At 47.4% G+C, this 15,242-nt stretch overlaps 1 protein-coding gene across 3 annotated transcripts; it reads right to left on the minus strand.

Annotated features, from left to right (window-relative positions):
* Positions 1-56: 56 nt before the first annotated feature.
* Positions 57-13,350, minus strand: LOC128781915 (aquaporin-7-like). 3 transcript variants are annotated; one of them, XM_053931944.1, is made up of 7 exons: positions 13,060-13,349; positions 9,187-9,312; positions 5,532-5,658; positions 3,558-3,695; positions 2,690-2,808; positions 1,147-1,364; positions 57-326 (listed from the first exon to the last, which is right to left on the minus strand). In XM_053931944.1, exons 1-7 carry the CDS (start codon positions 13,156-13,158, stop codon positions 167-169), a joined length of 987 nt encoding a protein of 328 aa, XP_053787919.1. In that variant the 5' UTR covers positions 13,159-13,349; the 3' UTR covers positions 57-166. The 3 variants fall into 3 exon arrangements, with proteins under 3 accessions (XP_053787919.1, XP_053787921.1, XP_053787920.1); XM_053931946.1 differs by lacking the exon at positions 13,060-13,349 and adding an exon at positions 13,020-13,044; XM_053931945.1 differs by lacking the exon at positions 9,187-9,312 and having other exon boundaries at positions 13,060-13,350.
* Positions 13,351-15,242: the final 1,892 nt, after the last annotated feature.

A 15,242-nucleotide genomic window follows, 5' to 3' on the forward strand; every position in this document is an offset into this window, starting at 1 on the left:
CAGGTCACAGCCAGGTCTAGTCCTACATAGGTCTTCTCCATATCACAGATACCGAGTTTATCTGTTTAAGCAGAGTAGTTTTACTGAAATCTAGTCCCTCATCTGTCCACCTGCATGGTGCACAAACAGATATGCCCTTCACATGTGTCGTCACAGCACATGACCATCACAGTCTGGAAGTCTCCACGCCTGCCTGTTCTTTCTCATGTTCAGTTTCATGGCTGGGTTGGTTGTGAAAATCAATGCAGAGTTTGTAGATGAAAACACCAAAAAGACTTCCCAGAATTGGAGCTGTGACTGGGACCCACCACCAGGAATGGTCACCCCTAAAATGAAACACAGAAGAGGCAGCTGGTGAGCCAGACTGGAATCACTGCCCTGCCACCACATCCTGCTGGGGCAGGAGTGAGCTGTGTAAGCAGAGGAGTCTGTCCAACTTCAGGCATTAAGCCTACAATTGATTTAGACTTATTCAGTGTCCCCGCCACATAACTGCTGGAGGGAAGGTCATTTTCCCCATCAGCATGGAAAGGGCTCCATACTGCATGTTTCTTGTTCTCCAAAATAAATGGGCTATGTGGTCTTGATGAGTGGAACTCTCAGACAGACATAGGCATTTTGCCTCCCCATTTCCAGTAAAATCTGTGACTCCTCTACCAAGTTCTCAAATATATTTTCTGGGAATTTAAGGAAAATGGGTGTCCAGGACGGGAGACTCTGGTAATGATCTCACCATAGGAAAAGCCATAACATGACACTATCTTACTAGATAGAGGAAGACAAGGTTTCACGTCCAAATTCAGACTCTAAATTTAGGAGACTTGTTCAGCAATCCACCTGCATTCATGTGAGCTGAATTCTGTCTCGCTGCTCACTGCAAAAAACAGCTGGATCTCCAGTGAACAGGCAGACAGTTCAGTGCCCAAACTGAGGTATCTGCATGTCAAGGTGAATCCCATGCTGGAGAATAAGTGTACTCCAAATTTTGTGTACATGATGCACAAGGCTCCTGTAGGCACAATCCTCACACTCTGCAGTGATAACCATCATTGGTCCAAAGAAAAAAAGCTTAATGACACATTTTATCTTGTGCTTATCCCCTCCCCTGGCAAGCTGAGCAGGGTAAGAGCAAAACAGGTTACTCACGTGAAGACGGCCGTTCCCCAGCCAGCAATTGCCGTGAAGATCCGGGGGGGCAGGTCCCTGGAGGGGTTTATGGCATAGCCTGTGTTCAGCCCCATTCCCAGACCAATGCCCAGGACCAGCATACCCGTGAGCATGGGCTGAGCACATTTGATGGCTGCGTTGTTTTTCTCGTCATGGATGACTAGAACACCCAGGATCAGCATAACTGTTGCTGTAAACTGCGGGAACAGAAAAGGAGAAGAACAGGTCAGGAGAAAGAATGGGGAAGGTTGAAAGATCCTGCTCAGCAGAGCAAAAGAGACTTCCTAGAATGAAAGGGCAGATGAGATTCATGGTCTGATCAAAGCCCAAATATTACTCCCTCCTCACAGGTGGACTGAAGAAAATTCTTTTCTCGGCAAAAACCTCATCACAAAGACTGATACAAACTTCTCAGCAATGTCATCTTTCTCTATCTTTCAAGTCAGGGAAATGGGTTATTTTAAGTATATTCTGTCTAATAAGAGCAGAGCCATAAGAAACTGCTCACGAGACAAACCTGACCATCCCTAGAGGAAGTGATGTTTTGTACAGCTTGTATGCAGATATCAGATTCTCACCTGGGAAACTGAATTTCCCATAAGTGACTACATAGCTGGCATTTGTAGATTTGCAGTGCCTAGGACATCAAGAAAGCATAGTTTTGATAGAGGTGATCACACCTCTCTCTTTCTGCTTCAGAAAATGCAGCTGGAGAGACTTGGACTGCTTGCAGAGACACCAGCAAAACCAGAAACTGCAGCTTTTGACAAGGCACTGTCACTCTTTTTGCTTTCTTGTGCATCAAGGACACTGGTCCACAGAAGGCTGAGGGGACCCCCTCCCCACATCTAGGCTCTTCTACCATCTTCTTCATCATGCCCAGGCAGGAGTTTTATCAGCTCAGAGTCCAAATCACAGGCTTCCAAAGATTTGCATTCAAGTGAATCTTCCTTCTCTGGTGTCTCAGTGACCCACATCCCATGAAGAATCCCTTTCATATTTCTGGGCATCTGGACACTGTACTGTAAGCTGGGAATCCACTGCACAAAGTCTCAATGGATCTGTTCAAACACAGAGTTCAGTCTAGGCTGTGCTCATGTGGAGACAGTCCCAGGCTCTCTGTGCTGGGGATGGGCAGTCAGCACAGCTGCCAAAGAGCATGGAGAGGGTGTAGAATCCAATAAGGGAAGGAATAGTTCAGCCCAGAACCCAGAGGAGATGGCTATTGATGTAACTCAGCTTCTTACTCCTCACTGCTTGCACGGCATACAAGGGAAGGTGTCTGGAGAGCCCTTGGACCCTGTGGAGCAGCCTACATGTATTAGGCTCATGGCAGAACCCTTTAGGCTTGTCCAGCCACCAAGATGTTACCTTTCAGATGCCTGCCTGAATGCTGAGCTCCTTGGGAAAAGAGGTTGTGATTTAGTCTGTGCATGTAGGGCTGTGGGGACTTGCAGCAGCCCTGCAGCAACGCCAGTAACCACCCACCTTCTCCTGGCACATCACAGCCATTCCCACTGACCTCTGTGAAGAAGGCTCCCTGCAAGGATACATTGGGAGCAGGGTACGTAGAGAAGATCATCGCTGTGGCCTTTGGTCCTGACACTGTAAAGTTCCCATTGCTGTAGTCATAGATAGCATCTAGAAGTGGGAATTATGGAAGTTAGCACAGCATTCACCCCACAGGACACACACACAGGTCCACCCATTGCAGCCAGCACAGACATCAGGGAGAAGGGAGGCAGTGGAAAATGTGATGGAGGTGACACACTCCTCGCAGAGCATGATCTCACCGATAACTGTTACCCACACACTTTGGTCTGCAGTCACTTCCTTACACCTACCAGCTCCCTATCCCTGCTCCAGGAACCTAGGGTAGCCTGGGTGGTCTGGATGCACTGGAGGCCTCCAACCTTCTGCCCTTCAGTGACATGCTAGAGACTATGAGTGGTGGGTCCTCTGCTCACAGCTCCAAACCGCAAATGGCTGCAAACCTGTGTTCCACAGAGCAGCAGAGTCCCCCCCACCCCGTGCTCCAGCAGCACCTAATACATGGTAGTTCACATAAATAAAGGCCCTGCAGACCTAGAAACAAAATGCTTACAAAATGCAGCTACTGCCCTTCTACTGAAGACAGGTCTTGGAAGTGGGAATGCCCTGAGTAAAAGGAGCTGTGTTCTCCAGGATGTGTGTATCCTTCCCAGAGGTATATCTGGGACCTTCTCTGAACTTGAGCTGTGGTCTGTCCCACAAGCCAGGAGCTTGCCCTCCTCGCCCAGAAATCATGCTGCAGTTTTGCTGCAGTACACAAAATGACATATTTTGACAACACTGGGGGTTGACTGAAATTATGCCTACAGCAACCTCTGTGATAAAAGACACAACCCTACCATAGTAGAGAGCAAAGACGGTGGCTGCTGCTATAAAGGAGCCCAGGAACTGGCCGATTATATAAGTTACAGCCGTTGTCCAGGAGATGTTTCCTAAAACACATTGTGTAATGGTGACGGCAGCATTCAGATGAGCTCCTGCAAAATCACAGAAAAAAGAGGCCTCAACACTGATGCATGTGGCATGGTGGATGCCCCATCCCTAGAAACATTCAAAGCCAGGTTGAACAGGGCTCTGAGTAACCTACTCTAGTTGGTGTTTCTGTTCATTGCAGGGCAGTTGGACTGGATGAACTTAAAAAGGTCTCTTCCAACCCAAACTAATCTTTGGTTCTATGCCCCATGACCAGCAGTAATCACCCAGAGAGACCAAGAACAATAAGAATCTCTCAGGTCAGGGTTTTACTCCTGCACAGACACAGAATTATCCTTTCTTTCTGTACAGCTGAATTATGCTGGTAAAAGAGCTCCTAGCTTGTCTTCTGAGAATTCTGTGGACAGGCTGCATCCAGAGACTGTCAGATAAACCTCTCTTGGGATGGCATGAGTTTCCCTATGAGCTTCTCAATGAACTTCTCCCTACTGAGCTTAAAAAGAGACCATACTTCAGCACATTTTAAGTAGCTACTGGTAGATGAGGATCTGTGCTTTGATGGAACACTTTCTGTGGAGGAGGTTGGAATCACAATGGTGCTTTTGAAGATTGCCCTTGATGCAACCCACACATGTTCTCCAGGCTTCATGTCCCCAGGATTCTAAAGAAAATATTTATTTTTCCTGCCTGATAGGTATAAATTTTGAGGGTCAGTAAATGTTCCAGCCTTCATGACCATCTTCTGCTCCAGAATCCAAAAGGGGTAAGATGCAGACACCCATCATTTCATCAAAGTGCAGGACGGAGTGAAGTGGAAGTGCATGTACCACCTGCTACAGTCCAACAATCATAACTGGAATGGGGGCAGATCCCTTCTTAGACCCTCTGCTCTTATGTGGGTATGGCCAGTCATTTCAGAGACCACAAAAACATCTTGTGACACAGATGAAGCCACATTACTATGTCAGGAAGGTGTGAAGTTTGTTTTGTAACCATATTATTGCTGGCTGAGCTGAGATCTCTTCTGCACTGCCCTCTGCCCTTAACAGATCAGCTCCTTCTCAAAAGTCACTTGGGACTGTAGGACCTACTTTCCTCAGTCTGCTTTCCCCAGCGTGTTTCCACCAGCTCCAAAAGGACAAGAAAATCAAGAGCTGACTGCTCCTGACTGCTCACATGGAAAATTTTTCATTTCCAAGCCAAGCCCAGGTTTGCACCTCTGTCTACTCCAACAGTTTAAGAGCAAGGAGTTGCTTTAATTTTCTACCCATTAGAGCCCTTAATGTTTTCTCTTGGTGCAAATGAATGCAGAAATTGCAGAAGGCAAAGGTAATGCTCTTGTCATGTGAGGGATGCCACCTCATGGCCCTGAAACACCACATCCCAAGTTCATGTGGGGTATCTGTGCATGGGTGTGTGTGATAAGGAGAAAATTTGCATGCCATTCCTTTTGCAACATCAGCAGTAAGCTCTCCTTCACAATAAATTATTTACTTCCCCATGGGTCATATCAGCAGCAGGTTTTGGGAGCTCCCTGTCTCCTTGGGCCATGTTGGCATGTCCCAAATGGGGGAGCTGCTGAAACTTGGCTCTGCAGGCCACAGCAGAAGAGGTTGGCCAAACCTCCTCCCCTCTCCCTGTCCCACTTGCCTTGTCACAGCTCAGAACACAAGTTTGGGGTCAGTATTCTGTATGTATGCTGTGCATGCCTTGTCCCTGGCCTCTCCTGCTTTTCTTCCCTGAGGACTGTAGGACTGCTCTTTTGGGTGAGGGCACTGCCCATGCCATAACGCACCCCTCCACACCCCACTCCTCCTGTCCCTAATGTTCTTGGCCTTTATGGGACATGGATATGTCCCATGCCTGACAGTGCTGCTCACCAGATACTCCTCCAGCTGCATAGATGCCCAAGGTAACGCCAATGCCAAATGCCATATTGATGCTCAGATATTCACCATTGTTTCCTTTTCCCAATACCACTTGTGCCACAGAGGACAAGCCAAAAACCTGTGTAAAAAGGAAGAGAGAAAGGAGTGTTAAAAGTATTCTTGTTGCTGTGGTAGACTGAGCTTCTCTGCTATGTTTTCTGCAAAAGTAATGAGCTCCCAAAGACAGGAAGTCTCTATGGTGTCAGAAGACAAAGAACAGCCTTGCCCTTCAAAAATTGAAGTGATACCTGAGATTGGTGCTCACCAAACCAAACTAGGCACTCTCATTACGGGGAGACAACCCCCCAAACACTCGGACCAAGAGCTGGGGCTCAGTGGGGGTCATTCACTCAGCCACAGTGCAGATGTCTCTGCCTTAAACCAGGGACATGAACTGGCGGAGCATCACCATGGACTACTGGGAGACAACATCCAAGGTGGGTGGATGGATGGAAGGAAGGTGTGCAAATTCTTACTGTCCTTCTTTTCCTGGTGTGCAATTTATTGACTAAATATGTAGTTTGGGCAGCACACAGCTATTTGACAAACTCAGCTCTAATTTTGGTAATATTCAAGCAAAAGACAAGAAAGGAAATTCTGCTTTAACTTTTCCATTCAATACATATATTTTCAGTTTGGAAACAGCCAAAGTTTTAGTGGGTTTCTTTAGTGGCTAAAGGAGAACCAGGGAAAGGAACTAGAGGTAAACACTCTGCAGCAGGAAAACACATATTCAAGACATTGCTCTGTCCTGAAAGAGAGAATTCTATTTCATGCTTTTGATGTGGTAAGAGTGGAAAAATCAGTTCTTTGCATGCTCTTACACTGAAATCTAGAGAAGGACAAGGCATCTCTTGAGGTTTCTGCCTCACAAACCACTAAGGGTTTGGAAAGTGTATCCTGTTCCTTGGACTGCATCAATGTTTATCCAAGGTGACATGTCTTTCAAAGACAAGAAAGTCAATATGTTCTCCAGCACATAAACTTCTAATTTGGCTTCTACTATTCAGCTCTGATTTTTTTCTGGCTACTCTGCCTGCATCCAAATTTTATCTCATGTGTCTGCTTCCCCTCATTGCTTTCAGATATCACCCAAATCCCCTGTCCCCCAGAGAGGCTGCTCTTCTTATCGCTCATGTAGACACAAACCACACTCTGTGCTCTGCACAGAGCTACAGCCCCACAGAGTGAGCCCTTCTCAGTCTGCCTCAGCAAAAGACCCCAGAAACAATTTGTGATGTCTCCTTAACATCTGCAAATTACACAAATTCTGTCTCTGATTTTTCCAAAGCCAGATACAAAAGACAACAAATATGTAAGGCACAAGTTTTGCAGGAGAGGACACAGGTGCAGAGAGAGGGTTGCAGGGGAGGAGACATGACTGTGCATAAACAGCACTATCCTGAAAAAAAAAACCACAAGATAGGACACAGAATCTGTTTTTCAGCACAGAGCCAAACTTGTTTTCTTCCTGTATCCTCCCAAAACACCATTTATTTCAATTTCTTCTTCCCTAGTCCTTGTGCTGCTTAGTCCTGCTGCCTGGTTCCTCTTACCAACGCTTCCTGTCCATTAAACTAAGAGACCCTGGGTGAGTGTTATTGTCCAAATAACAGCTATTCAGGCATCCTGGGGGTGCATCCAGAACACTGCCTGTTGCACTGAGGGCCAAGGGGCTGCTGAAGAGTTGGGTGCTCTATGCTTTGTTCTGATGCTGGATGCTGTTTGTCTTCAGCCCTTGATGGGGCCCATGTGCACTGCCTTCCTTTTCTCTCTTCCCTCACATGGATCAGTGAAGGAGGAGCCAGTGTGAGCTGCAGGCTGCAAAATCTACCTTGAACTGTCAGAGTGCAGAGTAAGTTCTCCACCTCATTCTGCTTCCCGGATAGGACAACTCTGAAATTGTTCTTTATCACCTAGTTCTACCACCAAATAACAGAGAAGTTCTACCACCAAATAACAGAGAATGGAAAAAGCAAAAGGGTTTGCTAAGCTGCTGCAGAGGAGTCATGGATGTCTGTACTCTGACTTACTATGGATGCAAACCTACCTGGGAGTGAAATTCAAAGAGCTGGATGTGCAAAATTACGTGATAAAAAGCAACCATGCTCTGTACAGGCAGTTGTTGCCCTTGGAAAGGAGCGCCTTCCTTGGTACAGAAAGCTGTGATAGAAGGTCCCTATGCTTACACAAATCTTAATTTCTTCCTCTTTAAATTGCCAAGTACAAGTTATTTAGATTATGCCCAGCCTTTGCATGCCAACCTCTGTTGAATCTAAAGTGTCTCTTCCCAGCTAAGTCCAGGTGTGGCAAATTGGCACAGATGGATACTGGGCCTTTTCAGAGGGAGGATCCCATTCTGCTCAAAATCTCTGGTTCTAGTGGGTACTTCACCCCCACCAACCCCAAAGTGATTGCAAAACCTTCCTAATCCTCTACCCAAGCATTTCTGAAGCAGCCCAGGAGCTCAAACCCACTTAATTATTTCTTTGTGAAACAGATCCCTAAGGCAAGGGGGCAGTTTATGTATGATTTATATAAGCACTGTTCGATTAGCAGCAAGAAAATCAAAAGTGAAATCCTGGCATGCTTCACGCCCTGTAATTACAGTTCCTAGTGGTGGGTTGTGGTTCTGGAGAATTTCTCTGGGAAGTTCATTACCCTGGCAACCCCGAGGGGAAGATGGATGAATGCTATTTTCATTTTGCAGCAGCTGTCAGTGATAGGAGAGTCTGGGTCTGTTCTCCAGACCAGTTCAGACCCCCCCCCCAGCTACACCACACCTCTGGCACAGCAGAAGGAAAAGCTTCCATTCACTGTATGGGATCTTCTACAAGCATTGTAGACACTACTCTTTGATTTCATTCCCAAACTCTTCCTCAATTTTCTCCTAGAAGAGAACTGAAAGAGCAACATGTCCAGAAAGGGCAGTGGAGCTGGGGAAGGGTCCACAGGAGCATAGGCTTGATGAGGAGCAGCTGCAGGAGCTGGGGATGTTCAGTCTGGAGAAAAGGAGGTTCAGGGAAGACCTGATCACTCTCTCCAGCCCCTTGACAGGAGGGTCTAGGCAGGAGGGCTGGTCTCTTATGTAATAAGTGACAGGGCAAAAGGAAATGGCCTCAAATTGTGCCAGGGGAGGATTAGATTGGATATTAGGAAAAATCCGTTCACCAGCAGGGTTGTCAACCATTGGAACAGGCTGCCCAGGGAAGTGGTGGGTTTACAGATATTAAATATATAATGTCTTGAAAGTATTTAAAAGACATGTAGATGTGGCACTTAGGGACATGGTTTAGTGGTGGCCTCCACAATGCCAGGTTAATGCTTGAACTCTTAAAGGTCTTTCCCAACCTAAATAATTCTGTGATATTTTAATTCTATCCCAGCACCCACCTCCCTTTCCCTGCATAACTTTTTTGCTCCAGAAGGTTTTTGGCAGATGGTCTGCCTGCTGGGAAACTGCCCACCAAAGCAGAAGGGTGAGCAGCAGCAACCAACCACTGGGCAACCCTGAGGATGTGGTAGCAAACCACTGACCTCACAAATCACTGCCTTAAATGGCTGCACACACACACATACACATGCACATGCACAGACTCCTCCTTACCATGACAATGAATGTTCCCAGTGCTTCTGCCAGCAACTTCCTTATGGCAGTGTTACGAATCCTGAACACCTTCTTAGTCTTCTCCAACATTGTCTTCCCCGCCTCCTTAAAGCTGCCTGCACGCTCCTGTTGTGATGGCACACTTCACTGCACTGAGCCAGGTTAGCCTTTGAAACTTGGCACCCTCTCTTCACCCCCAGACACCTTCTCTCCTTTGGTTAACCATGAACAAGCCAATAAAGCAGCAGCTAGCTTAAAAGTTTTTCCCCCCACTTCTCTCCCTCCCCCAGCATCCATCCTATAAAAGCTGTAGGGTAGGGATGCAATATTTCTGTTATGAGGGCATTGGTGACAATGTGCCTCTGCCCAGGAGAGCCTAACCCCAGAACAGTGGAGCTGTCAAAAAGCCTTGATGTGCTCCTGAAGCCTGTTTTTCTCCTTAACCTTTTCTACAGGAACTGAAGAGGAATTTTGTCTCTGCTCTGCATTGTAACCCATTGACTGGTGGTTTGGTACAGGTTTTTTTAAGCAGATTGGATTGAGACTGTTTGCCTGTGCAAGACTATTGGATGCATCTTCTGTAGCAAGGATGCTCTGCCTGGAGCTGGTGTGCCCTGCTGTCTGCAGCTGGGAAGAGCACAGTGCATTGTTTCAGGTGGAATACTTGCTCCTGTTGAATGCATCTGTGCATTCTGCAGGTGCCTTCACACTCACAGAGAGCCTTGCCACCAGCCACCCTGTCTGTCCTTTCATACAGGGCAAGGAGGAACCAACCTCAGCAAGGAGAGGTGGCCCAAGAGATCTTCAGTCTTACCTGGCTGCCAGAGCAGAACCATTGCTGTCCTGATTCCTCCTCCATCTCCTCATTCCTTCTGCCTATCTCCCTGCTCACCAGGTGCTCTTACCTTTCCACGGTGAAGAGTTTTTAATACCTTTGATTAATCATGGAAAAACTTACATCCACTGAACACTCAAGACCTTTTCCCTCAAGTCTTTTCTGGTTATTTGCTGGTTTTCTTCGCCTTCCTCTCAACCTGCTGCAGCTTCTCCATGTGGCTCTGGAGGGGACAGCTCTGCAGAGGTGTCAGCAGCTGCCCTGATGGGGACATGGTGCTCTGCTCATGCTGCCCCTGGCCTTGCCTCCCTATCCTCTACTGCATGGCAAAAGTTCATGAGCTTTTCTTTCACCCACAGGGCACTCAGCAGCTGTTTGGAAGAACCTGGGAAGCTGATTCTCCTCTCTGCTCCATAGATCATTGTATGTCTTGTGGCAGGGAGAGTTTTATGTACTGGGGTAATCCCTCCTCCAGCAACAGATTAGCTATTGACCTCAGTGAACACCTGGCTAAATATGCAGTAAATTACTGGTCTGTCTCTGATACTGAGGATCATTTAATTATGATAGATGATAATCATGTTGCTTGCAAGGGTGTTTCTACAGCATATTTCTAGGTGGGAAGGTTTCTGTCCTGTGGGTCTGTGACCTATGCTGTAGCACAGAATAAACCTTTCTAGGTCACTTCATTCTCTGCCATGCAAATGTTTATTGGTGGAGCACAAACTATGGGTCCTGGAGCAGCAGGCTGGGGCGGTGACAAGACCCTCAAGTTTCTTCTGCTCATGGTGATTTCCAGCTGACTTTACATGTCACCTCAGATCCTTGTGTCTCCATGTGCTGGAGATCTCACAGCCTTTCTCTGATGGACAAGGTATCAGTGGGTCAGTAACACCCACAACTGGACCTACAACTTTGTTTTTCCTCCTAGATCTCAGGGAATTTCCAAGTGGATTCCTTCCCTGTGGGCAAACAGTGAAGCTGCTGTGTATCTGATATGCTTTGTCTCCTGCATTCAGGCATCAATTGTAGGCATCTTCAATATTCTGATTCAGGCTGAAAAACAGGCACTTTCTGGGAATACTGGGTTTCTGTGGACTTGCACTATCCTCAAGGAAAAATGCAATCCCAGTTTGCCATAGAAATCTTTGGTTTGGTGATAATATTTGCAGCATAATTCCCAATATTACCACCAAACTCTATAAAACTCCAGCATGCTTCTAGGATCTTGTCCTTTTATACAGGTCATTCCACAAGATGGCACTGAGACATTAATTTCTCCCCTTAAGATGTTCAGAAGGGCTTCTCTGTTGGCTGCTGAAAATGTGAGAATCCTTTAATTTTGGGGTTCTGATGGTAATTTTTAGACATTAAAGTGGCCTGCTAGTGTTCAAGGACTGTAAAAATAACAAAACCATCACCTTTCTAAAGCTCATGTAGGTCAGAGCACCTCTGCTCTGCAAGTACACAAACCCAAACTGTGTGAGCCCGAGTTTATAACAAGCAGAGAAAAATAGGCGGCTCCAAAGGGCAATTCTTCCTCACCTAAAATAAGCATTTGAGGCCTGACCTATGAGTCATGCTAGACACTGGCACTTTCCCTCCAGTGTATGCACACAGACATGGAGTGATGGGCTCCAAGATGCACCTCCAGGACCGCCAGGTGGGCTGGACTGCCCCTTCTCCCTGCATCCAGACATGATGATCTTGAGCAAGTGCAAGCCAAATGAGTCAGCCAAGGGCTGGATTGCAAATATCTGCTGGTTTCCCAACAGCAACCTGCTCATACTTGCTCAGTTTCACTTACCCTCAGGGCTGACGAGGATCTCTGGGGTCACTAAATACTGTCCCCTACTGACACAGGCAGCTGCACCATGGTGACCTGGCCACTCTGCATTTTAGTGGCAGACGATTGTTGCCCAGCTCCTTCTGTTGTACCCTGTTACCAGAATTTGCTACTCTGAAGATTAGACACTTTCCTGTAATTTCCAGCCAAATTCTCAAAGCCATTTGTCCATGTGCAGCATTAGCCCATCAGAGTCATGAGTTAACTTACTTTTTGCGGGTGCTATCACTTAGTGATCCTATAAGGTTTGTTAGAAGGGCATTGGCTGCTCATGCTTAGCTCCATACCACCTCCTGATGTTTGCTTTGATATCCTCACAGGTTGAAACTTCACTCAACAGTGGTCTGACAATGATTTTGCCACGTTTTCCACTTCACATTAAGCAGCCAACTGCTAAACCAAACCCACTTTCCTCCCCAAGACAGGTGTGCTTTTAGCACTACTAATAAAAGTCTCAGTTTAGAAAGGAAATTTTTGGCACAGTCAAGGTCCACTAACAGTTCTGGTGTTGATACCCATGGTAATGAAGAACCAGAAGAAAAATTCCCCTGGGTCCTGCAAGAGCAGCCCTGGGAAGAATGAGTCCCCAGGCATTCCAGAGCATTCGGCAAGGAATAACTTCTCTGACTCAATTTGACAGTGCACATGCTTCCTCTGCACCCAGGAGCTCATTTATCTCTTAACTGGGCAAATCAGCAGGTGGAACATTGCCACTCCATTCACTTCAGCCCTGCTGGTGGAGCATTTTCTCCACAGAGGCCAAGAAGAGCATAAGCAGACAGCTGAGCAGAAGAGTTGCTCACCATGGGCAAGAACAGCTTGCCCAGTTCCTCAATCTGACCAAATAACCAGGGCACTAAAATATCTCCAGTGCCTTTCAGGAAGCAAGACCCAGTCAGAGAGATCATAACAGCACTGGTATGACCTTTGCTGTCCAGGACAGACCCTGTTTGACATAACCTGGAGCACCTGCTCCCTATGGTCTCATGTTCCACGTTCATGGTCTGTCTCCTTCTCTTCTCTATGGATGGCAGGCACAACTTAAGCAAGTCTCACACACCCTATGTGTCTCTCAGCAGATGTCTTTGTTCTCTGTACAGCCACCCCCCTCTCCATTCCCAGGATACTGGCCTCCACAGCCTTTCAGCTCACCCATTGTCTCTTGCCCTGAAGCCAGCCAAAAGTTCATCACCTGTGCATGCTGCCTTTTCCTGATACTAGGCCTGCTCCAGTCATACTGGCCAGAAGAGGGAGGTGGAGGGCTATATGGAAACACGTCGTCGCTGTTCATGGGTGGGGTCCTGCCTTGGGCAGAGTGATGCCCTGCCCCAGGCTGCTACAGACACAGGACTGCTACAGCTACAGGGCTACTCAGACAGAGGTAATCTATGAGATAGTGCTGCCAGCAGGAGCAGAATTACTTGGCTTTGTTTATCTTTAGGGGCAGAGCAGGACTCTGTGTGATGGGGTTGCCAGGGGGGGCCCTGGCCTCATTGTTGGGCAACAGAGTGGAACCCTCCTGGTCACCAGGAACATTCCTCCACACTCCTCCTGCCTTTGTCTGACTTATCAGACAGGATGAAGTCACTCTTAAATGGAGCAAAGTGTGATAGTTTTTTGAGGCACCCACCAGCTTTGATCTGTGAAAAGCCCTGGAAAATCTCCCCCACCAAATATTTAACAGAGAATGAAATGGAGGCAGAGGAGTAGATCAGGTAATAGAATCATAGAATGTCAAGGAATAGAAGGGACCTTAAAGAGCAGCCAGTCCCAATCCATCCTTGCCATGGGCAGGGACCTCTCCTACTAGACCAGGTTGCTCAGGGCCCTATCCAACGTGGCCTTTAATGCTGACAGGGATGGGGCATCCACAGCTGCCCTGGGAAATTTCTTCCACTATCTCACCATCTTCATAGTAAAGTATTTTTCCTAATATCTAGTTTACATTTCCCCTCTTTCAGTTCATACCTATTATTCCCTGTCCTATCACTACAGCTCCTGGCAAAAGGTCCCTCTCTGGCTTCCCTGTGGGCCCCTTCAGGTACTGGAAAGTTCCTATGAGGCCTCCACACAACATTTTCTTCCCCAGGATGAATAGCCACAACCTTTTCTTTGTAGGGGAAGTGCTTCAGTCTTCTCATTAACTTAGTGGTCCCCTCTGGACTTTCTCTAGCAGTTCCATGTCTTTCTTATGTTTGGGGCACCAGAATTGTAAGCAGCAGAGGTCTCACAAAGTACCATGGGATTTCCAAGAGGGCCATGCTGGCTCCTCACCTGCCATCATCCCTAATTTCCATGATCATCTTGTTCTCCTGACCTGCTCAGGGCCATGTTTCCACTCTACCCCTCTGGGTGAGAGCATCTGCCTGCCTGTGCTGGGACTCTGCTGTGGGACTGCACAGACCCAGGCAGGGAGCAGCAGGCTCTGTGGGTTCAGGTGCTCTCTCTGAGCCTTGAGCCGCCTGCTCTGGTCTGCTTTCAATCCACAGATAAAGTGAAAGCTGGGGAAGCTATGGGCTCACAGGACATCATCACCCTGGAGAAAAGAGCAGCCAGTCATTCTCCTAGAGGAGCACAAATATCCACATTCTGAAAGGAGAGATTAAAGAGAAAAGCTGTAGGCTGGGGGAGGAGATACTGGGTCAGGTAAAAGAGGTTTTTTATGCAGAGCATAGTGAAGCCAGCACACTGCTCTGAACATTTCCCTGCCTCTGACTGTACCCAGAGACAGCACAGGGTGGCTGTGTCCTGCTGACCAGTTTGCAGTGAGTTGGCACTAACAAACAATGCCACTGACAAAACCCCTTATACTTCATCCCATACTGTCTTTTCTACCTCATCCTTTCCCCAGGCACTCCAGTCTGGAGTGCAGGATGTTCTGCAAAACACACCAGCCCGGCATCCACCTGAGCAGCACCAAAAAGCACAAGTTTGTGCTGACATTCACAAAGCAAAAGCAGAGCAGGGCCTGCTGACAATCACACAGCCATGCCTGCTCCCTCTGCTGCTGAGCAAGCAGAGCAAGGCTGAGCCAGTAGTTCTTCACCAGGTGCTTAAGGGTGTACTACATCCATACATTCCACCCATAGATGTTATGCCTGTAAACCTTTCAAGAGATGATGCTAAACCCATAGGCAGACCAAAGAATCACAGAATCATGGAACATTTTAGCTTGAAGGGGCCTTAAACACCACCTCATTCCAGCCCCCTGCTATAGGCAGGGACACCTTGCACTAAACCAAGTTGCTCATCCAACCTGACCTTGAACAATTCCACGGATGGAGCAGCCACAGCTTCTCTGGGCAACCTGTGCCAGGGCCTCATGACCCTCACAGAATTTATTCTTAATATCTAATCAAAACCTGCCCTACTCCA

The sequence above is a fragment of the Vidua chalybeata genome, chromosome Z (assembly GCF_026979565.1).
Source record: "Vidua chalybeata isolate OUT-0048 chromosome Z, bVidCha1 merged haplotype, whole genome shotgun sequence".
Taxonomy (NCBI): Eukaryota; Metazoa; Chordata; class Aves; order Passeriformes; family Viduidae; genus Vidua; species Vidua chalybeata.

Bases quoted from the DNA above. Each gene is read 5' to 3' on its own strand.
- LOC128781915 (XM_053931944.1), bottom strand. From the start codon at position 13,158: ATGAACAGCGACGACGTGTTTCCATATAGCCCTCCACCTCCCTCTTCT. The intron at 9,313-13,059 runs GTGATGAACTTT...CCATCACAACAG, and splicing joins GGAAAAGGCAGCATGCACAG to GAGCGTGCAGGCAGCTTTAA. The intron at 5,659-9,186 runs GTAAGGAGGAGT...CTTTTTACACAG, and splicing joins TGGGAACATTCATTGTCATG to GTTTTTGGCTTGTCCTCTGT.